Consider the following 25,815-nt stretch of genomic DNA (forward strand, 5'->3'; position numbering starts at 1 on the left):
TGGATGAATATGGATGGATGATAGATGATACTTGAATGCGTTTTGGACGAATAGTGAATTATGGCTGGATACTGGATGGATGGATAGAGGATATTGTGAGATGGACAATGAATGGATACATATGTAGTGGATAGGGATAAGAGATGGATGGGTGGTAGATGATTGGTGGATGGTAGGTGGCTGGTGGATTGTAGTGCATAGAAATATGAACGAATGAGGGATGGTGAATGACTGGTGACCGAACGGTAGTTAGATGAATTGTGCCTGATTAGATGGGTGGAGGCTAATGGATTGGTGGTGGATAAATCCAGATAAGTGGACAGTAGATAGATGGTAGATCGATGATTGGCAATCAGGTATGTGGTGGATGGATAAATGAATGGTAGATGGATAGATAGTTGTTAAATATTAATGGAAACATGTTAGACAGTGAATGATGGATAGACAGGTGGTAGATGGGTGGATGGTGAATTACTGTTGGACTGATGGGTATTTTCATGGTGTATTGATGCTTGGTCAATGGTAGGGGTGGGTGGTGAGTGGATACATGCATGGTGGATAGATAGGGGATGGTGGATGGTGACTGGGGTTGGATGGTTAATGGCTGTTGGATGGTGGATATTGGCTAGTGCTTGGTGGATAGTGGATGGATGTTGGATATTGGATAGTGGTTAAATGGTGGATGGTAATTGGTTGGAGGAAGTTCGATGGTGGATTGTGGATAGGACAGATGTTGGATTATTGATGGTAGATGATGGATAGTCGATGGTCGATGTTGGATGATGGTTGGATGATTACTGAATTGTAGGTGATACATGAATAGATAATGCATGACAGATGATGGTGGTTGGATAAGTGGTTGCTGAACAGTGGATTGTGGATGTTGGGTGGAAGCTGAATGTTAGATAACTGTTAGTGGATGTTAGATGCTGGATGGTGGAAGGGATGTTAGATGCTGGTGGGGCAGAGCAGAGGTTATGCACCTTGGCCTCAGGGGTTAGGCATGTACACCAGACTCGATGAGACTGATTGTCCCAGGGCTCTTTTGTTCCTTTTTGGGAATGAGACTGGGGATGAAGATGAGAGGGGAGCAGTGTGGAGACACCTCTCCCCCGATATGGGCCCTCCCACTTGGTGTTTTCCTTGTTCTCTTCACTCCTTCCAATTGGAAGGTGTCCTTTTTCTATGTATCTGATCCCATTGAATTCTCCCTCTGAATTCCTGAACCTCAGATTTGAGGCTCAGGGCCTTAAGTGACCAGGATCAGGTTCTGGGGGATGCGGTCTTGTCAAAGGGAGAATGAGGCCGGGGTGCTACTGGGAGCTGGAGCTGGGAGGGCGGAAGCGCGGCCGCGCGCCGCTCGCAGAAGGCCGTGAGTGTGAATGAGGGGCCGGGCCAGCGAGCGCTTGTGGGCGGAGAACGCCGAGGAGGGTGAACAGGGCTAGCAGCTCCCGGGTCGGCCAGGTGGCTTGGACCGGCGCCAGCATCCAGCGCCGGCGGGTGAGTGTGAGTGAGGCGTAAGGGGCGCCCCCTCCCCAGCTTTGCCCGGCCTGCGTCTCCGCTGCGCCCTGGCGGTCAGGCGCGGCGTGGGTGGGAGAGGAGGAACAGGATTAGGGGTTTTGAATTGGAGTTCCCTGGGGAAGCGGAGGACTTGGGGACCACGGTCACCCCTTGGCTGCTGGACGCCAGGCTTTGGGCAAGAGCAGTGCCCTTGGGGGCTGCGCACAGTCATACGTGGCCCTACACACCTGGGAGCCCGCGGAGGTGTGGGTGGTGGGAGCCCTCCATGTGCGAATGCACCCTCTGGCACTGGACACTGGTGCGGGGCAGTGGGGCGGCAGCCGGTAAGCACTTGCTCTCTGCCTGCCTGTCCTGTCCTGTCATGTTCCCCCACCTCGAATGCCTCCCCACCCCGACTCTGGCTGGGCTCAAGGTGACAGCTCCATCATCTGTCTCTATTACCACTCCTCTCTCCTCTGTCTGTATCGTCACTCTGGGTCTGTTTCTATCTTCTCTCTGTATCTCCCTTTCTCCAGCTCTATCATCTCTGCTTTGTCTCTGTGGCCAGAGGTCTTTTCTGACTCTCCTTGTGGCTCTTTCTTGAATCTGTCTGGATCTCTGAGTCCACTCTCCTGGACTCTGTCCTGGCTGCTCTGGGCTCTAGCCGGGGTCCTGGGATGGGATCCCAGGCGGGGATCCCATGGAGGGACAGACCTGGGAGCAGCAGGGCACCAGGGACCTTTCACAGTTTTGGGATTGGGTGGAGGCGCAGGTGGGTAGGGCTCAGGTGCCCACTGCCCTGGGATGCCTGGTGCAGCGTGTAGCCCCCTCCCAGCCTCCCTGGTTGTCGGTGGGACCTAAGCTGACCTGTGCTGGGTGTTTGGTGAAAGAAACCTCATTTCCCAGAATAGCAGCCCTCCCCTTTAGCTGGGTGCCCGCAGGACCTCTGCCTCACAACCAACAGGACATTACAGGCATTCCATCCTGCTGGTCACTGCTCTTTCTGCCCAGTCCCCTCCCAGCACTCCCCTGCCCCTTGCCTATGGCCCCTGCTGCCTCCCAGCCAGTGCCAAAGTTAGGTGTCTGCCTGCCAGATCCCACCCCCTTTTCTGCCACTGGCTCAGTGCAGGGGGAAGGTCTGAGGCTGGTGTCCATGAGTCCCAGCAGGGCCTCTCTTCCCAGAGTCATTGCTGTGCAGTCTTTGGACTGGCTCCCTTGCCGTTGTGCCTGGCCTGAGTGGGCATGGCCAAGTTCAGGCAGGATGTCAGTTCCCCTTGGGCTGTGAGTGTCGAGGGCCTGGCCCTGGGTGTATGTGGGGTGTTTGCTGTCGGCAGGGGATGGGAGGGGACACTGGGCACCTTTGCCTCTGGCCAACTCACCCCCAGCCAGTGCTGCTTCCAGCCTCCTGTCTCAGAAACCCATCTGGGCCCCTGCCTCTCTGTGCCCCCTCCTCGATGTTCCCTGCCTCAGAACACTATCTCTCCTCCCTGCTGCCCTGGCTTCCTCCTGCTCAGCTCTTAGGCCTCAGATCAGCCGACCTTCTTCCAGGAAAGCTTCCTGGGTCCTAAGGCTGGGTCGGCCTCTTCCCCTCCTGCCCCCGCCCCTCTTCAGCTCTGGGCACATTGTGTGGTGCCTGTCCAGTGCCCTCTCTGATGGTGGGCTCAGGCGGGGAGCAGCAGTGATGGAGGTCCAGCTGGAGCCATGGGTGCTGGGCCCGGGGTGGGGTAGTGTGGGTGTGGGCTGGAGCAGCCTGAAGCTTCCGGGACGAGGGTAGGATCCAGCACCTGGCCCATAGCAGACACCTTGTTTCTGCTTTCCATCTCCTTGCAGCTGGATAGCGGCAGCAGCATGAGTGCTCCCCAGCCTGCCATGCCAGAGCTAAGCCCAGCTGAGGAGGCTAGAGGCCCAGCAGGGAAGGTATGTAGTTGGGGCCCTGGGGTCTGCCCGCCCTCAGCCCTGTGGGACAGGAGGGAGCTAGTCTCAATTTAACCATCTGGGTGGGGGAGGTGTTGCTCCTCTGTAGAAGTCAGATGCATAAAGCAATTGAGGGTGAGCTGCCGTGGTGTACTTAGCACCCCTTCCGGACCCTGGGGACCCCAGGGCTTCCTCCCCAAGGCAGTTTGCTCTCTGCTGGGTGAGGTAATGCCAGAGTCCCCTGCTCTCAGCTCTAGCTTTCTGGGGAGGGGGTGTTAATGCAGCTAAAAAGTGGGGTCCCTACACAAGGGGTGCAGTCTTGATGTTCTGAGTTCTAGAGTTGGGCCATTCTCATTGTCGGCATGGGGGCAGTACTGGGGCCAGAGACGGAGACCAGCCTAGAGTTACACAGGGGGTTCTGGAGCTTGGGGTTGCAGACACAGCCTCCTTGGCAGGGCAGATGGAGGGCGTGGACACCAGGCCTTGGTACTCCAAGCTCTGCCGGCCTGGACCTCCCTCACCCAGTGGCACACTCTGGGCAGAGGAGCGCCCCTGGTTGGGGGTCAGCAGGGCTTCCTGGAGGAAGGCAGGAAGGAGGATGGTGGGTGGGGAAGGATTCCAGGAGGGGAAGGAGCCCCTGGACTGGCAGTGCCAGCAGGCGGGTCCAGGCGTTGGGGACCTGTGTTCCTCGCTCTGCTGTTCCTCTGATTCCATAGATGGCCCAGCCAAATGACACCTCTTCTCACACTTCAGGGTCACCTGGCGTAGTTGGTTAAAATGAGTCTGAGCTGGAGCCCAGGAATGTGCATTTAAACATGTTCAGATGGTTCTGCTGCAGTGGTTTCAGGGCCATTTAGCAAAGTCCTGCTGGCTGTGTGCCTGCCTTTCCTTGAGGCACTCATGCCATTGGGGAAAGGCAGATATGCACCACACAAGGATCCTTCTAGGTAAAAGAGATGGGAGTTGGGGAGCTCCAGGGAGGGGACTGCCTGAGAAAAGACATAGAGCTGGGATGCTGCAGGCAAGTCAGGGCTGCTGTGGTGCTGGGGCTGGTGGTCTGTGCACCCGCGGCTCTGGCTTCCACCTCGGAAGGCCTCGAATGGAAGGAGGGGATGCTGAGGGCACCAGGAGGGCTTAGGGAGGTGCCCCCGCATGCTCTTGTGGGCACTGAACAATGAGCCCAGAGCAAGATGCTCAGGTTGCCATAGCAACAGCTTCCCAGCTCCTCTGAGCTGAGGAGCAAGCTAAGGACCCAGAAAGGAAGACCCTAGGAAGGGGCTGAGCAGGATACTGGAGGCAGCCGGGGATGCACTGAAGCCCTGGGCTCACTCACTGTGTGACCTTGGCCTCCCCAGCCTCAGGCTTCTGTCTGTGAAATGGGCCTAAGAGCTGAGCCCAAGTGGGTCCTATGGTGCCCCCAGAGAGCTGCGACCCCAGGTACTGAGTACTCCAGCCCCAGTGGTGAGATGCAGGAGGGGCTGGAACCCTCTGGGGGATAAGCAGGCATGCACACGCACACACATGCTTGCTCCTGCCCTGGAGACTGAGCAGGGAGCCCCTGACCCTCCCAGTGGGCAGAATGCAGGACAGGTATGGGAGGGAGTGGGGGCCCAGGGTCTGGTATTGTCCTGACCCCTGCCACCCTTCCTGCAGGCTGCAGTGGGTGCCCGGGAGAAGGGCCCTCGGCTGGGCCAGCGGCTGCCCTCGATTGTGGTAGAGCCCAGCGAAGTAGGTGCTGTGGAGAGTGGGGAGCTGCGTTGGCCCCCAGAGGGTGCCCAGAAGGGGTCCACCCACAGCCAGGCTGTTGCTGGTGAGTGAGGGGCTGCCTGTAGGGGTGCCGAGAGAGAGGAGTCAGAAGCAGGGTCTCCTTCTTGCCTGCTTCTGCAAGCAGGGCCCTCCACACCCCAGCCTGCTCACACCCCACCCATCTGCCCGCCCTTGACCCTCTCCCTGTCACCATCGCCCCTCCCACCTGCACACAAGGTCACTTCATCCACTGTTGTGACCCCAGGCCTGGCACACGGGTCTGCGTTTGTTGGATGAATGACAGCCGTTCTCACCCCCAGCATGAGTCCTGCCTCCTCCTCCCTCTCTCATGATTCATCACCTTTGGGACAAGTGTGCATTGCCCACTAGGGCCTGGAAGGGGTGAGGGTGTGAGTGCTGAGCAGGCCCAGCCCTGGCACCTTTGAGGTGGGGAGATGGGCCAGCCCCGTGGCAGGCTCCTGTCCCTGCTGCAGGTGCCCTGGTTAAAGGCCAAGAGGCTGCCAGAGCTGGGGAAGCTTCTGGGAGGAGGAGGCGTGGTGAGGAGAGGGGTCAGCCAGGGCCAGGTCTGAGGCACGAGGAACAGCAGGCGGGGTAGTGGGGGCCTCTGTGGGGGGCACATGATGGGTGAGCTGTGCCCGGGAAGTTCTTTCCCCTGAAGTTCCCTGAGGAGTCTGTCCCCAGGTGAGGAAATGAATTCAGCCTCAGCTGGGGCTGCTTTGGCAACCTGACTGCCCGCTCCCCTCCTTAGACGTCAGTCTCTCCTGGCTCCCCCCGCCCTGGCAGCAGCCCTTACTGGTCAGCCGCCCCCTGCAGTTCGGGCCCAGAAGGGGCCTGTCCCTGCCCTAACCCCCACCTCTCCCCAAAGTCCCCTCAACCTCTGTCAGATTCTGTCCAGGGCCACACCTTGTGTAACCACTGGGACTTGGGCACTGGGGAGGTCCCCAGGTCTGCCCTGGACCCCCCAAATCTGCCACCCCTTTACTCTGGTGGGTATGCCAGGCGAGGGGTGCTCCTCTTCCCAGAGCCAGGCCTTGTCCTCCCTCCCTTGCCTAGACCTCACATCCAGCACCCCTCCCTCCTTCACCATGGGCAACTTGTGGCCTGCCCTGCCCTGGTGCCTGCCCTGCCCGGCTGCAGCCCCTACGCTCACAGATTCCCTTGCAAACATGTGGTAAGCGCAGCCCCCACCACATGGAGGCCTTTATGTTCCTGCAGCCCCCTCACTGAGTCTGCCGGGACTGCCAGGGAAGGCTCCGGATGACGCCGGCAGCGAGTGTGCCTGCTCCAAGGACCAAGACCCCCCGGCCCAGTGAGAAGACAAGGACATAGCCAGATTCTGCTGTCCCAGGGCTCTGCCCACCCTGCCCCTGCTCTCTGACAGTTGAGAGGGCCTCAGCCCCAGGGTGGCCCAACTGACTCACAGAGAGGGCTGGGCCTGCCCAGCACCCAGTGGGCAGAGCCAAGCCACTGCCTCTGGCTGCACCAGACTGGCCAGAACCATAGCCACTGCCCTCTCCCATCCACGGCCCAGGGTCTGGGTCACATCCCTCCTTCTTCCATGATTTGAAGCTGAAATAAATCTCTTCCTGGTGGTCAGTGGGCACATTTGGTAGGGTTTCGAGGGGCTGAGGACAATTTTGGTTCTGCCAGTGGTGTTTCAGGCAAGGGCCTCGGCTCCAAGCCCAGGCTGACCAGGCTGAGTGCCAAGTGAGTGACCACTTGGGTGGTCTACACGGAGGGTGGCTGGTGGGGCTTTCCAGTGGCTGTGGCATTTGCTCTTCTGGCACCCCTGCCTAAGACCCTCTGCTCTGCTCTTTTCTACCTCAGCCAAGCTGCACAAGGCAGGACCAGCTTTCTCCAGGCCCTCCTTGGGGCCTCCAGTGCTGGCTGGACCCTGAGGGCAGGAGTCCTTCCTTTCATCCCCCTCCACCCTGGGTACAGGAATGGTATGTGGGGTGGGGTGCCCTCTTCTGGGCTGGATCTCATTAAATCCTTGCAAAGTCCCATTTTACAGATGAAGAAACTGAAGTGTGAAGTGAGGTGACCAAGGCTAGTCCTAGCCCTGGCTATAACAGGATCCCTGAGGCTGGGAAGCCACCAAGCTAGCCTCAGAGCCCATGTGGGAGACTGGGTGGGCAGGCCCCTCTTCCTGCCCCACATGAGGGTTCTGTCTCTCCCTGGGGTCCAGGGACATTGCCTCTTGGCTCTGTCCCACTGCCCAAGGGGAGCCCTGCTGGCTGGTCGGGATTGGCATGGGGGGCAGATACCTGATCACCGCCAGGGCCTGCCCCCTAGCTGTGCCTCCCTTCCTCCCTTCCTCCAACCTAGCCCCCTGCCCTGGGCCAGCCTGACCTGGCCTGAGGAAGCTCAGGGTCTGGCCTGGTGGGGGGAGCCCTGCACAAATGTTAGCTCAGCAAAGTCCTTGGGCCCAGGCAGGGCGGAACAAGGCCGGGTAAGTTTGGAGGGGGAGGCGGGAAACACAGGCCCCTCTGTTCTTGCTAACCTCCAAGATGAATAAGACATTTCTCCAACACACCTTCCCTCTAAAAATAGCCCACCCCCCAAATTCAGGAGAGGTGGGAGGCGGAGGTGTGGAAGTTTGCCTGGCAGCTTGTTTTAATTTTAACTCCATGGCCCCATGGGCCCGGTACACAGGCCCAGGATGTCTCCGTGGGCCCTTCCCTGTCTATAGCTTAAGAGAGGGGTTGGGCTGTCCTTCAAGGTCCTTCCTGTCCTTCCCCTCCTGTCCTTCCTGTTGTTCCACAAGGGGGGCGTGGGGGAAGAGGACAGATATTTTACAGGAAGCATTGCCAGGATTTGCTGACACATAGGATGTGGGGGAAGGGACCTGAGGAAGCAGAGGTGATTTCTGGGTTCCTAGTGTGCAGTGTGAGGTGGGAGATGGTGTCATTTACTGAGATCTCATCCCCACCCTCCCAGGCAGTCTTACATTCATTTAAACACAACTTTCCCAAGGTCCCAGTGCTGACAAATAGCTGAGCTGGTTGGCCTGAGACCCAAGCATGAGGGGAGACCAGAATGCCACTCTGGATCTCACCATCTAACAGGGCAGTTCTTGAGTAGAAATGACCCACAATCAGAGCTGGGGGTGGGGGGTAAGACCCAGGGAGGCAGTCCAGTGCGGGCGGGCAGAGCATCTCGACCCTGCCGATCTGCTTGCCCCGCAGAGAGCGGGCCCCTATCCCACAAGACCCGGCCCCTTTAAAACCAGCTGGGCCCCAGTCCATCCACCGCCACGCGCCAGACCCTAACCATGGCGCGTGCGCAGTAGCCGGGTAGCCGTACCAGCGGTGCTAGAGATCCATGCCACGCCCACTCGATAGCCCCGCCCCGAATCTCCCGAGGCCCCGCCCTGGGAACGCAGGTGCTGGGCGACCCAGGGAACGCCGGTTGGAATCATCCTGTGGCGCTCACCCCGCACCCCCCAAGCCCCGGCGTCAGTTGGGGTCATTGCGGAAAGAACGGACGTCACTGTCCAGTGCCCTTCCCAGCTGGGCCACCTAAACTCTGCAATATTCGTCTCGGAGAGATTGAGGCTCTGAGAGAGGCAGTCCCCTGCCAAGGCCCACGGCAGGTGAGGCGCAGAGGGTGGAGCCCAGGCTTCCTGTTCTTCGACTGGCCTCTGCCCTGGACCAGGCAGGAGTGTACGTAGAATTCGCTGCCTCTGGCATCTACATTTGGGCTGTGTTAGCCTGGCTTCCCAGGAACCCATAGGACAGGAAACCATCTGGTCCTTGTCCCTGCCCCTTCTGACCGGGGAGCCAGGTCCTCCACTGAGGTGAACCCATTTGATTCCAACAACAACCTCATTTTATGAGGAGTAAACTGAGGCTCCGAGGCAGAAGTGCCCCTCCCAAGGTTGTGCAGCTCAACTGGGGGAGGTGGAATTGTACTCTCCATGGGGTCCTCCCTGTGCCACTCCCTCTCAATTGCCCCCTCTACTCTGCCTTCCCCTGACCCTGGCCAGGCCTGTGCCTGAGGCTCCTCTGAGACAAGGCTGGGACTTTTCCAAAGAGATTTTACTGAGAAAGTTGGGGAAAAACAACATAGGAATAGAATAAAAGAACCATCCCGGCCTCATGCTGAAAAGTGGGCACGGGCTTGGGTGGGTGTGGGGTGCAGCTGGGAGTCGGGGAGAGGTCTGGGAGCAATCCCCCAGACCCTGGGTGCCACTAGCTTTTCAGGGACCTGTCTCCTGACTCGAGGTGACCCATAATTGGAGGTCCCAGGACTCTGATGTACCCTGTGAGCAGGAGACCAGGAGGGTCAGCTGGCAACGTCCACCAGGGCCTGGCACCATGGGAAGACCCAGTCCTCGGAGGTAGAAACCTGGGCTGGAGTCCTGGCCTCTCTCTCACCAGCCGTGTGGCCGTGAGCAGGTTCCTATGCCTCTCTGAGTCAGTGTCCCAATGCAACATGGGTAGAGAACATGTACCTGACAGGGGTCCCAGGGCTCCCAGCAGGATACAGCTGCTCCAGGACTCCTACTGAAGAACGTGGGTGGTCACCTTGGGTGCAGGGGGTGAAGGGGGTCCCTTTCTGACTCCTGAGTTGTGCTTGCCCCTCCCATCTCTTAGTCTCTGACTGTTGGAGACATGTGGAACAGGAGGTCAGTGGGCAGGTCAGCCTGAGCTGGGGGGGAAGGGCCATCCAACCAGCTGGGTGCCTCACGGGCTTCAGCTGGGATTCCTATGACCCCACCTCACAGAGGGGAACTCAGGGCTCAGGGAGAAGGCTCAAGTGGTAAACCAGAGGGCTTCTTGGAGGAGGTGCTGGCATCTCTGGGTCCGACTTGGCTGTCTGCAGATGGCAGTTGGGTGCTATAGCATCTCAGGTGCCTTCCAATCTTTTATGGGCTGGATTTTGTCCTCAAAAAATTCTCCTGTTGGAGTCCTAACTCCCACTACCTCAGCAGGTGATTGTATTAGGAAATAAGGTCTTTAAAGAGGTGCTTAAGCCAAAGAGAGGCCATTAGGGTGAGTCCTAATCCAACAGAACCAGTGTCCTTATAAGAATTGGAAAGCAGGACACAGACACACAGAAGGACGACCATGTGAGGAGACACAGGGAGAAGACTGCCGTCTACAAGCCAGTGAGCAAGGCCTCAGCAGAAACCAGCCCTGCCAACACCTTGGTCTAAGACTTTCAGCCTCCAGAACTTTGAGAAAATAAATGTCTGCTGTTTAAGACCCCCGCCTGTGGTACTCTTACGGCAGCCCTCGTACGCTAACCCACAAGCTTGTCTCTGCTCTCCTCGGCACCCTGCCCAGAGCACCTCCCCTGCTCTGCCCCACGCCGCGGTGGCTCTAGCCCCGTTGGGACAGGCCTGGATCTGTCCTCTCTGGATTTTCCCTAAGTTTCTCTCTTGGATGCCAGAAGCGGAATCCCCCCATGAAGGTGTGGGGCCAGGCTCTTCTGGGAAGTCTCAGTGACCCTCCCCTCGAAATGCCTCCCACCTGGCCCACTGTGGAGGAGTAGGGACCTGCCTGAGGCCCCGCCTCCACACCCTTGCCCATGGGCTGACCTCTGCCCAGAACGCCCTCTTTCCTCACCCCGAGTGAAATCCTATCAGTCCTTTAGGGCTCCTCCCTTCTCCTAGCTCCTGAATGGCCTACAACATCTGTTCCCTTTGCTGTCACTGTGACCACCCCCCCAAGGCCCATGCTTCTGCTCTGCCGGCTCTCAGTGCCAGGCAGGGACTCTCAGGACAAGCTTGGCAGCCACATCTGGTGCCAGAATCTCTGCCAAGGAGGGAGGGGTCCTTCTGGGCTCAGACGCTGTGGGCTGGGTGCCCCCCCACCCCCTCACTTCCTCAAACCCTCCACCTCCCCATCCCCCCACTCCCCACCCCCCCAACCCCCTGCTCTGCCCTGGCCAACTGGGGCCTGCTCCCTCTGGCCTCAGTCTGACCACAGGAGGGCTGGCAGTCAGAGTAGTCCCCAGCAGTGTTCACTCCCCACTGCCTGGAGCCTCTGAGCACTCCAGTGCTGTCCTCCTGGTCCTCCCCTCCTACGGTCACTGAGTCACTGATCCTCGGCCTGAGCTTCCGGCTGCCAGGAGTCAAAGGTTGGAGTGATTGCTCTGGAATGGGAAGGGGGTGGGAACATTTTTGAAAGTGAAAGTACGTGGAGTTGAGGTGGAGGGTGAGGCTGGGGTGGGGCGGGTGGGTCCAGGGGTACTGACCACGGCTGGGAAGTCCCAGCTGTTGGTCACTCCCTCTGGCTGCTCCAGCGGGCCCTTCGCCTGGGCTCGGCTCTGAGGGCCCAGCTCGGCCAGCTCCTCCTGGTGGCCCCTTCTGCCTGGCCCCAGTGCCTACTCACTCAGCAGGTATGTGTCACACAGGTGGAGCAGGAGGTTGACGGGGGTGCTGTGGGCAGTGGGCGGGGACTCAAAGGGCTGAGGACAATTCACGTTCTGCTAGTGGCCTTCTTGGCCAAGGGCCTCAGTTCGGAGCCCAGGCCAGTGTGCCAGCTCAAATACAGTGGACACACACACAGAGAAAGCAGATAAACAGACCTGGACATAAAGACATGCATGCAGGCACAGACAGACACATGGACTCATGGAGAGAACCACTTGCAGACCCTCTGAGGCACATACAGGGAGACACACTCAGGCCAACACACAGATCTGCAAAGCCCAGACACGCAGAAGTGTGGACACGCCCGTGGGCTTACATTCCTACCTTAGATTGCTTATCGATTTATTTTCCTTGGGCACCTGCCATGTACCAGCCCTGGCTAGTGGCTAGGTCAGGCCCACTCCCTGTCCTGGGGTGCTCCTGGTAAGGGGGTGGATGACCCACACCCTGTAACTGTCCCTCAATTATGGGAGAAGGTATGCCCGGGACTGAGACCAGGAGGGGAGGCTGACCATGGTTGGGGCTCAGCTGATCAGAGAAGGCTTCTTGGAGGAGGAGCCTCTTTTGCTGAGCCTTGAAGGAGCTGGCAGAGGTAACAGCCTGTGCAAAAGTGTGGAGGAGAGGTGAGTGGTTAAGAGTGGGTGGCGAGTGAGTGGGAGATGAGGCTGGAGGGGTTGGTTAGGAAGGGCCTTGAATGCTCAGGTAAGGAGGAATTGCCAATCTTCCTGTTGTTTTTTTTTTCTGCCCAATGCCCCAGTCATAGTTGTATATCCTAGTTGTAAGTCCTTTTAGTTCTTCTATGTGGGACGCCACCACAGCATGGCTCGATGAGCTGTTTGTAGGTCCATGCCCAGGATCCAAACTGGCAAACCCTGGGGTGCCAAAGTGGAGCATGCAAACTTAACCACTCAGCCACTGGGCCGGCCCCTCCTGGAGGGCTTTATTTTTCATTGCTACTGAGAAGAGGAGCCTACTAAGTGCTTTTTCTCACAGGCTTTTCTGGGGTACAGGAAAGCTATTTTCTAAGCAGATGATCATGTCACCTATGAATGATGACAGTTTTATCGGGTCCTTCCCCATATTTATACCTCTTATTTTTCTTGCCTTATTGCCTTAACTAGTTCTTCCAGGCAAATATTGAATAGTATGATGAGAACACACACGCTTGTCTTCTTCCTTAATTTCAGGAAAAGAGTCTTAGCTTGCGAGGAAGGGTTTCAAGGGAGGTGTATGTTTTGGCAAGACCCTGCTTGCTCTGAGGAGACAGGATCAAGGGTCCAGGAAGGAGAGCAGTCAGGACCTGTGATCAGGTGATGGGGGCTGGCAGGTGGGAGGTAAGAGGGAGACACAGGCCTGCCAGGTTATGGCCCAGGGTGCAGGCAGTCACCTGCCCAGGGGGCTAGTTTGGAGCTTTGAAGGAGGGGGTGATGGCCCCGGCCCAGGGTAGGTGGGGAGGGTGGGAGACCACTGAAGGATGCCTGGGAGGGCAGGTCTAGGAAAAGGGGGTAGAAGCTGAGGCTGAGGGTAGGCGCAGGGGAAGCCCAGACCTGACTTCTTGGTCACAGATGGGTGGCCCTAGATGGGAGCTCCCAATGACCACGTCTTCTGGGTGGCATTCCCACCCCTGCTGCTCTCCCTGCAGTGGGTGCATTGGCCTGACCTGGAGAGTGAGAGGCCCAGAGCTCAGATGGGCCTGGGTCTCCTGGGCCTTGAAGCTTAGGCAGCGCAGAGTCTCAGGCCCAGAAGCCAGGGCCTCTGGAGACTCAGGGCAATGGGGACAGAGAGCCAGAGAAAGAAAGAGAATGAGAGAGAGGCCCCACAGGGCAGGGGCCCAGGTAGAGTCAGCAGGGAATCCAGTCCAGCAGACATCAGCATAGCTCACTGCCAGGCCAGCCAGGGCAGCAGGTGACCCTGACACTGATGGTTCAGTCCTCCTCCAGGCTGGCTCTGGGGCGACAGGGAGGGGGCAGAGGGACAGAGGCTCCCAGGCCAGTGAGGAGGGCCCCATCACCATAGAGACAGTCCCAAATGCCTCCTGAGCAGACAGGTGGTGCGGCATAGCCCAAGGACTCCTCAGAGGTGGGGGCACCTGCACCCCCGGGTCCTGAGAGGTCAGATTTGGAGAGCGAAGAGGGGGAGCCAGGAGAGGGAGCAGCCTGAGCGGAAGCCGGGAGGCTGGACTTGCCAGGGACTGAGAAGTGGCTGGAGGGGTGCAGGTCAGGGAGGCCCAGAGGTGAGGCTGCAGAAGGTTCAGTTTGGGATGGGAGGGCTTCAAATGTCAGGCTGTGGGGCTCGGTCTTGGCCTGTGTGCTGTGAGGAGCCACGGAAGCATTTAAAGCAGGGGAATGACCAGGCTGACGTGTGCTTTGGAAAGGTCAAGAATGGCTTGGGAAGCTGCGGGAGGAGGGTCAAGGGGGCTGAGGGACCAGCTGGGGGCCTCGATGGGCCTTCATTGTAGCTTTGGTTTGGGGTGAAGGTGGCTGGGCAAGCTGGGTGGGCCCAAAGTCTCTGTCTGTGTAATGTCCCACGAGACCCAGCAGCCAGCTGCTCCTCCTTCCCCCAGAATCTGCCTCTAGGCCTCCTGGGATACCTCGAAGTCTGACCTCACTCCTGGAAACTGGGAGCTGCCCCCACCTCGGGTCTCTCTGCTGGGAGAAAGGGTTCCTTGGGCAACAATTCTGACCTGCTGGTGCTGGGAGACCGGAAGTCCAGCCTCTGTTCCTGGGTTTCCAGACAGACCTGGATTAGCTTAGACTTGCCACCCCTGAGCTGTGTGGCTTAAAGCAAGACCCTGACCCTCTCTGAGCTTATTTCTTCATCTATGAAATGGGGTGAACAACATCCTGCAACTTTGTTGTCATGGCGATCCGATGTGTGCCAGGCACTGGGCTGGGCACACAGTAGGTGGTTACGAAGTGTGAGTTCTCCCCAACCAAGACAGGGCCCAGCTTGTCCTTTCTGCACATCCCCCTGGTGACAGAGCCTGGAGCACGTCTGAGTGCAGCACAGGCTGGAATGCTTCTCTTCATCACCACTCCTGCCCCTGCTGGGTGCTGAGGGGCACTGGGGGGCAGGAGTGTGGGGGACAGATGGCTCCTGTGACAGCTCCCCACCATGTGTGGGTTGATCTGAGCTGGGGGCAGGGTCCTGGCGCCAGGGGAGGACCATGACCTGTGGCCGGGGCGGGGCTGATAAGGCCCCCATCAATCACCTGGGCCTGCCCCTCTCTCAGCGAGGCTCCTTCTAGCTGCCGGTCACCTTTGGGAAGAGGAAGGTAGGCCTTGGCCGATCCCTTGCATGTCTGGCCCCTGGACAGACATCTCACCGGAGGGCGTGAGGGGTGGGTGAGGGTCTGGGCCCTGCCCATTCAGTGTCATCTCACCCCAAGCAAATTGAGGTCTGAGGAGAGGTGGTTCCTGCTCAATGGTGCCCCAGGGTCAGGTGCTGACTCTAGCCTGGCCTTTGTCCTGGGGAGGGCCTGGGAATGGGCTGGGGGCTCTGCCTCTGCTTGGTCACTGACTTCAGCAGGTCCTGCCCTTCTTTTGGCCCCAGTTTCGCCAAGGCTAAAGTGAGATCTTGCTGGCCTAATACCCCACCACCACCCCAACCCGCCTTTCCACAATGGGGTAGGCAGAAGGTCCCAGCAGGCCAAAGAGGTTCTCTCCTCTCTCCCACCCCTAGCTTAACCTAAAGCCAGAAAATCAAACGTAGCCAGGTCAGGCTGAAAGGGGGTGTGGGCAGAGCTGGGTCGTGGCGGGGGGCAGGGCCTGGGTGATGAAGGCTCTGAGCTTCAGGTGGGGCAGGGGCAGCCCCTGTTCCACAACCCCATGCCCTAGAGATCCCCTCCCCACCTCCTATGTGGGAGGGGCCAGAACACACCTTGGGGCTGGGGAGGAGATGCAATGCAGAGAAATGGCATTGAGAACCCCCAACCCCTGGTTAAATATAGACCTGTGGCCCCTCCCACCCCTCTGCAGGCTGCAAGGCCCTGATAAGCTGCAGTGGCCTGAGCCAGGGCCCTCAGCCTGATCCCGCCTCCTTCCAGGTCTGAGGCACTGGGGAAGGGGCTGCTCTCCCACCCGGGTCCCTGAGCTCCCCTTCGAGCAGAAGCAGTTAGGCCTGAAGAGCTGAATGGGGGTGAGCTGCGGGCTCTGGGGGCAGCAATGCTGGGGAGGGGTCATTTTAGGCCCCAGGACCTAAGTAAGGTCCAGGAAGTCCTGGATGTGGTTGCTGGGCCCAGCCCCGGGGAATATGAGATGTGGGTTGGACTGTGCCCCAGAACCTGCATGTTCATTTCCCCTCTCTGGCTCTCGATGGGAGGGTCTGGCCTGGCAGAGCTGGTGCGGGAAGGCGGGGGAAGGTGGGGGAAACTAGTGTCAGGTAAGGCTGACTGAAGGAAGTGGTTGTCTACCTCTCGGCACCAGCTGCAGCCTGGTACAAAGAAGGCTCTGGCCACGAGAGCTGCCTGGTGACAGCCTGGGGGCACCTCCTAGGGGAAGCTTCCCTAACCAAGCTGCTGAGCCCCACCAGGCCCCACAGGGCTCTCAACGGTTTCAGTGCCTGCTCCCTGGGGCTGGGCGCCCCTTGGGCTTCCTGAACCTCCTTTGCACCCCCAGCTCTCCTGCTGCCAAGATGCCATCACCACGGACAGTGACCTCTGGGCCGGAGTTGCACAGCCCCAAGCAGCCTGCGGAGCCGCAGACCCCAGTGCAGGGCACTCGGCGGGCAAGCAGTGTGGATGCACCCAGCACCCACCATGAGGACGGGCGGCTTGGCCTGAACACCTTTCGGCGGGCCTTCTCCCGGGTGAGCCAGCGGGCCTCGGGCCAGGCCCCTGAGGAGGCCTGGGGCCTGCTCCGGAGCAGCTCCCGCTTCCTGTTCCGCTCCTTACGGCGCGCCCTGAACGACGGCCCAACCGCCGACCAGTCCCAGGCCACTGCTGTGCCAGGGGCAGCCCATGGCCCGGACATGCCCTCAAGGGTCATGGACGGTGTCAGCCAGCGGTCGTCCACTGGGATGGGGCCTGAGGAACTGGAACCCAAGGCAGGTGAGGGCTTCACAAACAACACTACACATGGGAGAGAACCGAGGCCAGAGAGTGGAGCAGCGGAGCCCAGGCTTCCCAACAGGCTCTCCTCCCTAGCTCCCCCACACCCCGCCCCCTGCACAACTGCATTTTACAACAAGGAGAGCGTCTATTGGTCAGAGGAGAAAAGCGAGGCTCAGAGAGGTTAAGTGACTTGCCTCCAGTCTCACAGCTGGAAAGTGGAGAAACAGAATTTGAACCCAGATCTGCATGACTTCTAGCCTCTCCATAGCCTTCCGCAGCCTGGCTCGTGGCCAAACCAGAGTGCTGGACAAGGCACTAGCCCTCTCAGATCACAGGGTCACAGAGGATGCATGGGAGCCATGGCTGCCAGAGGGGAGGTCAGGGGGGCTGCCCAGGAGGAGATGCATTGGAGTTGGGCCTGAAGGGGGGGTGCAGGTGGAGGTAGAGGGCTCCTGGGGCTTAGGGGCTGGCCAAGAGCAGGGAACAGCAAGAAATGCTGAAGCTGGACACTGGGACAGGAGCCTGGCCATTGCAGGACACGCCCAGCCTGAGCTCTGACCCCATGGGGCCTGCAGTCAGCACTGCCCTTGAGGCCACCTGGTCCAGCTCCCCAGAGCTGGGGTGGGAGTGGGAGCAGGGGGGAAGGCAGGAATTAGAAGTGGGGAAGGCAGGCACTGACCCAAATTGCTGTTCTCAGCCAGGCTTGGGGCCTGGGGTTCTGCCTCTTCAAAGGTGATTCCGAAGGTCCGTCCCGGCAAGTGGGGCTGTAGCTCCTGGACCAGGCCTTCAGTTGAGCTCCAGGGGGAGGCAGCCCAGCTCTGGATGAGTCAGAACGGGACCCACATGCCTTAGTTTGGGCCCAGGTCCTGGGGCAGTCCCCCACACAGCCGCTCTTCTCGCCCATCCTTGCAAAAGGCAAGTCTGTGGCCGACCTCATCGCTCAGCGGCAACTGCTGGCGGCCTTCGAACAGCTGCGGCACCTGGAGACGCGGCTAGTGGCCGAGAAAGCCTCGCGCACCTTCGAGCAGGACCCCACGGGCTTCGCGCGGCGCGCCATGGACGTGTGCCTGCACTACGACGGGCTGGCCGCGGAGATCGGGGCCGTAGTGCGCGAGACGCTGGGCCCGGACGGCGTGGACGCGGCCGCGCTCGCCGAGCTGGCCCGCGTGGTGCGCGCGGAGGAGGAGGCCCACCCGGCGCCCCCCGCCGACGGCGACTTCCTGCTCACGCCGCGCCGCTGGCGCCAGCACTGGGAGGATGCGGTGCGGCGGAGTGCGCAGGAGCGCGTGCAGCTGGCGGGCGCCGGGGAGGCCCCGGGGGCGGCCGAGGGGGCGTCGGGCCTGCCCGGGCTTCTGGACGAGCTCGGCGGCTTGGTTCGCTGTGACCTGCAGAGAGTGCAGCGGGAGGTGCAGCCCGCTTACGCGGCCGCCGGCTTCCCGGTGTGGGAAGCCTACCTGCGCGCCTTCCACGCCGCGGTGGCCCAGCGCCTCCAGGAGCTCGCGCGCGACGCCCGCGGCTGCGAGCAGCTCTACGTCCTGCTGCACTGGGTGGCCAATGTCTACGGCAGGTGAGGCCCCGGTCCGGGCGCCAGGGAGGGCAAGGAGGGGCTGGCACCGCCCGCCTGGCACTGCCTACAGGGAGGCCTTCGGGAACCAGCTCTGAGGAGCGCTAGGCACCTTTCTTCCTTTCCTCCCTGGGAGACGGCTGGCCGGCAGTTGGGCGTCGGAGATCTCGGGGCCTTTGACATTCTTTCCTCCGCGTCCTAGGCCACAGCGCGCTCCCGCCCGGGTTTTCCTAAGGGGCTGCCTATGGGCCTGTTCCTGAAGCTGAAAGTGTCCTAGGGGAGGTTCTCACCCAGGCAGGAGCCCGGTTAGAGGGCCTGTGCTAGTCCACAAGGTGCCTTTGAGCGAGGGAGAAACGAACACCCCTCCAGGCAGGACACAGCCATGGGCTCTCGGCGCTTGACGTGGGTTCACCCACACTCTCCCCTTTGGACCGGCACCTAGGCGCAGGCCCAACCCGTTGGCAGCTTCCACCTCCGGGTCAGCGCTGTGTGATTGTGTGATGGGGGCGGATTCCTTCTCCTGCTGACTGCTTCCCCAGCCCCACAGGCAGAAGAGGTGGGAGGAGGGAGCCTAAAGTCCTGGTCTCGTTAATTTGCTGTGTGGCCTCAGACAGGTGTACGCCCCTATCTGGGCCTCCTTGGTGTGTGCTGGGTAGTGGCGGGTCCCTGAGCTGTGTGGTGCTGGGGAAGCCTAGAGCTCACTGTTGGGTGTCCCCTGACTGTGAGGATAGAGGTCACTCCCGAGGCTGGCCGAGGTCCATCTGGACAGCCGTCCTTATGCATTTTGTGCACGCACAGCTGATTGCAAGAGTGCCAGGAAATCCAGCGGTCAGAACCTTGGGGCGGATGTTTGGCATGGACGCCTAGTGGGGGGCGGAACGTGTGAACAGAAGTCCAGGTTCGGGGCTCTCTGGTGATGGCGTTAGGCTCTGAAGGGAGTGAGGGGCAGCCGCTGTCGCATCAGAGCCCCGCCCAGGCCCTCAGCCCCTGCCCTGCCTTCCAGTCCTGACTTCCTGGGCACCTCGGACCTAGCTCTGCCCGCCGAGCCTCTGCCCCCGCTCTTGGCACCCGAAGTGTGGGCCCGACTGGAGAGCGACTACGCCAGCTCCCTAGAGGTAAGGCCGGGGCGGGGCCGGGCCGGAGGGGGCGTGGTCCAGGTTGAGCGCGGCTGCCACGCCACTGTAGAGAGGCGCCTCTCCCAGCATCGCTGCAGCGGTGCCGGCCCAGGCTCGGGCCGGAGCCACTCCTTACCCTGTGGGCTTGGGCACGAAGCTGTGCCCCGGCAGGGTAGCCCTTGTATTCGAGGGCGGGCGGCCGAGCTCGGGAGGTAGGGGACACCAGAACCTCCTTTTTGGGAGGGTCTCACCTCAGTCCCCTCCCCGCTAGACCAAGATCACTAGCTGCTTCGATGGCATCCTGCAGCTAGAGCAGAGCCGCTGGGCAGCCTCGGAGGCCTCGGACGTGCTGCAAGGCCGCTACCACACACCGCTGTCCATCGACGTCCATATGGTGCTGCCCGGGAGGAGGGATGTGTGTTTGGGCCTCAGGCGGTGTTTGGTCCCACTCGCAGTGGGGACACCCAGAGCTATCCAATCCAATCTTAACCTCCCCTGCCCATTAGACGGGTGCCTGAGGGCCACGTGGGGCAGGATCAGGGGCTCCCGGGTCGCACGGGAGGCTGGGAGCTCCAGGGCACAGCTCCCAGCTTGGCAGGTGGGTGTGGGTATGGGAAGTCGGGAGGGTGGGACCCCAGGTTGGGGCCGCTGGAACCTGGAGCCGAGACAGTGAGACAGAGTGGGACGGGCTGGAGAGGTCGCTGGGCTACTAGGTAGAGGAAGCAGGGGCGTCGGAGTCGGGGCTACGATGCCCCCTCAGCACGTGACATCGTTTGCAGCTCGTGGCCCAGCAAGTGAAGGTGTCCGGCGCCATCTCCGCGGAGCTGGAGGCCACCACTCTGAGGATCTGTGCCAGGGCGCTCGGCCTCTTCGTGCCCAGGTGCGGGCGCATCCTAGGCCAGGGTGGGGTGGGTGGAGAGGCCGGCCAGGGTGTGGGTGGTGATCGTCCTGGGGGGCGATCCTATTTACTCAGAGTCCGAGATCTCAGGACTGGTGGGAAGGAGGAGCCTTTTCATCAGGCCTGGGGTCTGCGTGGTGACCTGAGGGAGGGCGGACCTGGGGCCATAGTGTGGCCGGGTAGGGTCCTGAAGGCCTCTGCGGTACGCCACCCCCAGGTTTGAAAAAGTTTGCCTGGAGTCAGAGTTGTTGAGTGAGCCGCACCTTGGCGCCAACATCAACGCCTGCGAGGAGCTCAGGTGGGTCTCTCCCGCTCCTCCGCAGGGGCGGGGCCCGGCGCGGCCAGCAGGGGGCGCGCGAGCTTCGGGAACCAGGACGCGGAAGGCTCCCGCCACGGCGGGCAAGCCAAAGGGAGAGGAGTCTGGACCCAGGCGGTTAAGGGCTGGGTCCCTCCCCCACTGTGGTTGCGCGCGGGCTTTCCAGGGATGGCCCCCTTCCCCGGCCCCGCTGTGAGGTCCTTCCTCCGCCCCGTGGAGCTGAGGCCCTGGAAGCGATGCTGGGAGTTTCAAGGCCGAGCAGAAGCGGAGAAGTTCCAGCCAGCGGAGTCCCCGCCTGTTGCCTCCTTGTCGGTCCCTGCCACCCTGGGCTCCGGTTCTTTCCTCCTTCAGCCCAGCCAGCCTTCGTCCTTTTTAGAGATACTCTGTCCTCCAGCAAGCCCACCTTGACTCCACCCTCAGGGCTATGCTTGGGGTGGGGCCCCAAGTCCATCTTACCCCCCACTCCTGGAGGCAGAGGCCCTCCCTTTGGGCTAGCAGTGGCTGCCCTCCTTCTGTGCCTTCAACCCTAGGCCAGCCTCGGTGTCCTCCTGTTGTGGATGCACCAGCTGCTGCAGGGCAGCCAGCAACCTTGGGCACAGACTCTGGGCCACCCTATCTGGGTTCAGATCTCAGCTCTGCCACTCGCTGGCTGTGTGCCTTGAGATAAGTCACTTCCCCTTTCTGTGCCTCCTTTCCTCATCTGAAAAATGGAGATCAGAGCACCTGCTCCCCAGGGCTGTATGGGGAGTCAGTACCTTAGAGGACACAGTTGGTATTCGCTCTCTAGGAGCATGTGTGATGTGCCCGGCACTGGGCCAGTGCTTTCCCCGCCTGATGTGTTTCATCCCAAGTGCCATGTTCCCATGTACAGATGGGAAAGTGGAGGCTCAGAAAGGAAAGGCCACTTGTCCACAGTCACACAGCCAGTACCTGCTGGACCTGGGACTTGAACCAGGCCTGTCTGAATGCGAAGCATGACCACGATGAAGCTCTGCTTCTTTAACTCTCTCCCATCCCTAATCTGTGCCACGCTGGTCCTGGCCATTGGGGACCCCGAGGTTGAGCTGCCCCTTGGTAGGCAGCCTCTGGCCCAGCCCCGGATGGAACTTCAGCCTGTCTTTCTGTGTCACTGTGCTGGAGGCTGGGCATACCTGGTTGTCAGTGTCCTCAACAGTGAAATGGGGACATTATCACCTTTAGGGTGGCAGTTATGAGGCTCAAAGTAGGGCTCCTGTGCCAGGCATGGCATGGCCATGCTGCACTGTCCCTTCACCAAGAGGGGACAGAGGTTTGGACCGGAGCTGCTTCAGGGGAGCTCTGCTATGCAGTGGGGTCACCACCACCACTTCACTGACCTACCCCTCTAGGACCGGCTCCCGTGGCATCGTGCTGTCCCCTCACTTGACTCTGCTCCGGGGCTATGACACAGTGCAGCCCCACGGGCTGCCTTTTACATTATAGTCTAAGTGAGTGGAGTTGGTGTGGCAGCTAGCCTGCCTGGCTGTTTGCCTGGCTTTGTCTCCCAGCCTGCTCCCCTTGCCCCCTTGGTCACCTGTCCTGGCCCCTCCCAGGACCAGTCTTCTGGCTAGGTTCCCGGGAACCTTTGAGGAGTTGGAGAAGCCCCTCATGGTTGCCACTTGCAACTTCCAGAAGCGGCTGCTCCAGGGCTTGCAGCGTGATGTGCAGGTGGGTGGGATGTGCCCTTCTCTCCCTACTTTCCACACCCAGCAGGTGCCCCAGGTCCCCCTGTGCCCTACAGCCTGGGGGCCCAAGTCACAATATTCATTTACCCCAGGGCCAGTTTCAGGGGTGGTATGTTGGGGGTGGGCAGGGGACCCAGACAAGTTCCCAGCTGAGCAGGGATGGTGGGGAAATGCCGACCTTCTTCAGTCTCCACCTCTCAGAGATGGGGGTGGTCCATGGAAGCAGGCTCCTCACCCAGCCCCAGGGCTCCCCTAAGCAAGATCTGACCAGAGGCTCAAACTTGAACCCTGTCCACTGGAGCCCAGGGCCTAGAGGAGGTGTGCCTGAGAAAAGCCTAGTGACATTCGTGGCTAGGAGAGAAGATGTCACCAGGGTGACATTAGAAAGGAGTCAGATAGCCCCCCAAAGTTTCTTCCTGGTGACAGATGGTCCCTTGGCCTGAAACACCCCTGTCAGGACACAGGCATGGGGCTCTGAGGGGAGGGTCCAGAGGAGGCCCTGATGGGGACGATATGGTTAGAAGACCTCCCACCCCTCTGCCCCAAGCCACTCTTCAAGGTCCTGTGCACCAGGGCCTGGCTGACACAGGACGTGCTGCTGCCCCTCATGGACAAGGTGGTGGCCTTTGCCCTCCACCTTGAACACGTGGCCCCACCATGGGCGCAGGTATCTCCAGAGGGTCGGGCCCTGGTGGGGGTGCCCAGGGCTGGGGTGTTGATCCTGACCCTGACCCTGACCCTGACTCCTGGACTGCCCAGGAGACTCTGCAGGAGGTGCATCGTTACGTGATCCGTGAGTACTTGGCGCAGGTGCTGAGGCCGCGCGATCGGTTCCGGGGCATTGAGCGCATGACTGCCTCCCAGAAGATGGGCCTTGAAGCCCAGGCCATTGGTGACACCTTCCAGGGCTTGGTAGGAGCATCATCTGACTGTCCTGGAGCGCTCGCTGCCTCTGGGGACCTGGGACCCGGGGGCCCTCCACTAGCGTCCCCTATTCTCATTTCAGCTCGGCTCCTGCAAAAACCCGGCGGGGTGGGCTTTGACAGGAGGGTTCTCCCCACTCTCCACCCCCGGAGAGGGGTTGGGAGTTCTGGCACGGCTAGGCAGGGCCAGGTGGGGGGCGGTACTTTGCAAATATTTGCATACAGTTTGTGGGGTTGCATAGAGAAGGGGTGAGGGTTGCAGCCCTATCTGATGGGCAGGGCCTGTGGGAGGCCTCTCCTCCACCCCAGATCCCCTGCCTTTAGAACTGAGGCGCCTCCTCTCTGCACATATGCCCCTGTTCTGGGCTGCTGGTTGCACACACACTTGCTGTAAGATTCCAGAAGGACTTCCATGCTGGGGCCTCGGTTTACCGTCTGAGCAGAGATGAGAAGACACCTCAGCCACTGTAGTGGGGAGGGAAGATGAATATTGTGGTGCTGTGGCTGAGTTCATGTGCTGAGGCCCTCGTCCCCTTCCCCTTCCACGGTGTGGGAGGTAGTCACGGTGGGAATGTGGTGGCTGCAGGAGGGCTGACTGGTGTACTAATGGAGAAGTTTCAGGAAGGGATGTCGAGGGGGCTCCTAGGGAAGGTTACCAGCCCCCCACGTGTCACCCTATCTCCACAGGGCTCTGAGGCCACGTGGCTGGGCCAAGCTATCCCATGTGTGGCTGACATACTGGGTGAGACAGACAAAGACAACATCCAGCGCCACCTGGAGACACTCATTGGAAGCTACCCTGATATCAGGTCCGTACCCCTCCTGCTCCCCCACGGGGTTCCAACTGACTGACCACCACGGGGGCCCTGAGGTCGAGAGATTCCTGCCTTGAGAAGGGTCCCTGTGGCTATAGGTGGACAGGTGAGGAGCCAGAGGGAGGCGCTAGCTTGTTCTGGTGGGAGAGGGGGGCCGCTCCCCCATAACCTATTCTCAGCCATCCTCATTCAGTAGGGTGGTGGGATGGGGAGACCCCTGGAGTCTGATGGGGGATGGGTGCCTCTCCTGGGGCATCCGATGGTGGGGACGTGTCCTTGCCCTGGGATTTTGGGGGAGGCACAGCCCCCACCTCTGGGAGAAAGCCCTCTCTGGAAGCTGGAGACACCTGAGACCCAGCCAGGCAGGAGAAGGCTTTGACACCAGGGTGTGTGTTGGGGCGATTGGTGAGTCATCGAATCCGTGGAAATCCCAGCCCCAATCTCTCCATGGCTTTGGAGATTCCGGGATGGGGAGGCCACAGAAAGCCCCGGGCCTAGCCCCTTCCCAGCTCCACGGTCGGCCCTGGGGAAAATTCCCTGCCACCAGCCTGGACTGCCTCTCTGCCTTTGGCTGAGAGTGACTGCCCTCTCACAGGGCCTCAGGGTTCCCCTCCTGCTTCCGCCAAGGCAGGCCCCGCCCTCCCTGGCTCCTGGGGGTGGAGCTTCGAGCCCCATAGGGTACTCAACTTCCACACTCCTCATCTGCCTCCTGCCTCCACGCAGCCTCTCTCCTTGCTGCCTGGCTGTGGCTCCCTGCACAGTGCTTGGGGGAGGAGGCCTGACTCCTTTCCTTTCCAAGGCTGGCAATGACCCCTGGTCTGGACCTCCCGCCCCCAAGCTGCTGCATCCTCCCCCCACACACACTCCATCACCTTTCTTGAACCTGTTCTCTGGTGACTGTGAACCAGTACCTCTGCACAGCTGTTTCCCTTGTTGGGCATGCCCCTTCCCCTTTCCACGCAGCTCTGCACCCTTCTAGACCCACCCCCAGGGCATGCTGCCAACCGCTCCAGGAGCACTGTTCCCACTGGCCTCCCTCATTCCAGCCTGTCTCAGACAAGGTTTCAGGAATGCCGGGTGCACTCATGCTTCCAGCCCAAGCCCAGAGGTCCCCTCACTCTGGGGTTTGGAGTATCACTGCAGGTGCTGGGTCTACAGTGAGGGCCTGCATGTCTCTGCAGGCAGGACCACGTGCTGGCCATTCTGGCACTGCGCCGACTGGGCCGCCGTCGGAACCAGCGCCTCTTGCAGCACGCCCAGAACCTGCTGAGGGTTGCAGCCAAGGCAGGGGGCTCTGGGGCCGCTGTGGGCCATGTGCTCTTCGAAGAGATTGAGGTGCCCACCTCCGTGGACTTGCTAATCACCTGGATCTAGCGTGCCTGGGCCTGAGAGGGGGCCACCCTGGGTGAGAGGGGCTGCCGTGGGTGGAGGGTCAGCCACCTACCGCCCCTCAAGCTAGGAGCCCAAGAAGGCACTCAGCCCTGCCTCCAACCTTGAAGCCCATAGCCATGGACTTTTCTTCCTCGGCCATGCAGGGCTGCTGGGCCAGAAGAAACAGCAATGCTGGAGGCATTTCAGGCATTTGTGGGGGAGTGTTCCCTTCAATTCGGCCTCCCTGCCTGACTGTCCAGCAGCACCCCCAGTCTGAAAGAAAACAGAGTATTTATTTTTAAAATAAATGTGAATTAAAATGGTGCCTCACTAAGGAGGTGGGCAGGACCAAGTTGGCTGGGAGCAGGAGGTCTGGGCTCGAAGGTTCTGTGATGACTCCATTGGTGGATGGCCCTTTCCTGCCCATTGTACCAATGAGGGAACTGAGGCAGGTCCAGAGCTGGGAAGGCCCAGGCCTATGGCTGCAGAGCAAAGCA

At 60.4% G+C, this 25,815-nt stretch overlaps 2 protein-coding genes across 8 annotated transcripts; both read left to right on the top strand.

The window, feature by feature from the left end:
* Positions 1–1,374: 1,374 nt before the first annotated feature.
* LBHD2 (LBH domain containing 2) lies at positions 1,375–6,777 on the top strand. The gene is made up of 4 exons (XM_070593342.1): positions 1,375–1,500; positions 3,331–3,417; positions 5,068–5,224; positions 6,397–6,777. The coding sequence occupies exons 2-4, from the start codon at positions 3,349–3,351 to the stop codon at positions 6,492–6,494; spliced, it is 324 nt and encodes a 107-aa protein (XP_070449443.1). The 5' UTR covers positions 1,375–1,500; positions 3,331–3,348; the 3' UTR covers positions 6,495–6,777.
* Positions 6,778–11,390: 4,613 nt separating this feature from the next.
* On the top strand, positions 11,391–25,638 carry EXOC3L4 (exocyst complex component 3 like 4). 7 transcript variants are annotated; one of them, XR_011532628.1, is made up of 12 exons: positions 11,391–11,529; positions 16,180–16,610; positions 17,529–18,180; positions 19,181–19,292; positions 19,564–19,890; positions 20,072–20,172; positions 20,408–20,488; positions 20,673–22,192; positions 22,757–22,876; positions 22,969–23,121; positions 23,820–23,941; positions 25,129–25,638. XR_011532628.1 is itself a non-coding variant. In XM_070592894.1 (12 exons), exons 2-12 carry the CDS (start codon positions 16,196–16,198, stop codon positions 25,319–25,321), a joined length of 2,391 nt encoding a protein of 796 aa, XP_070448995.1. In that variant the 5' UTR covers positions 11,391–11,529; positions 16,180–16,195; the 3' UTR covers positions 25,322–25,638. The 7 variants fall into 7 exon arrangements, 5 of the variants coding, with proteins under 5 accessions (XP_070448995.1, XP_070448997.1, XP_070448998.1 ...); XR_011532629.1 differs by having other exon boundaries at positions 19,564–19,686; XM_070592894.1 differs by having other exon boundaries at positions 22,078–22,192.
* Positions 25,639–25,815: the final 177 nt, after the last annotated feature.

This window comes from Equus przewalskii, chromosome 25 (assembly GCF_037783145.1).
Source record: "Equus przewalskii isolate Varuska chromosome 25, EquPr2, whole genome shotgun sequence".
In the NCBI taxonomy this organism is placed as follows: domain Eukaryota; kingdom Metazoa; phylum Chordata; class Mammalia; order Perissodactyla; family Equidae; genus Equus; species Equus przewalskii.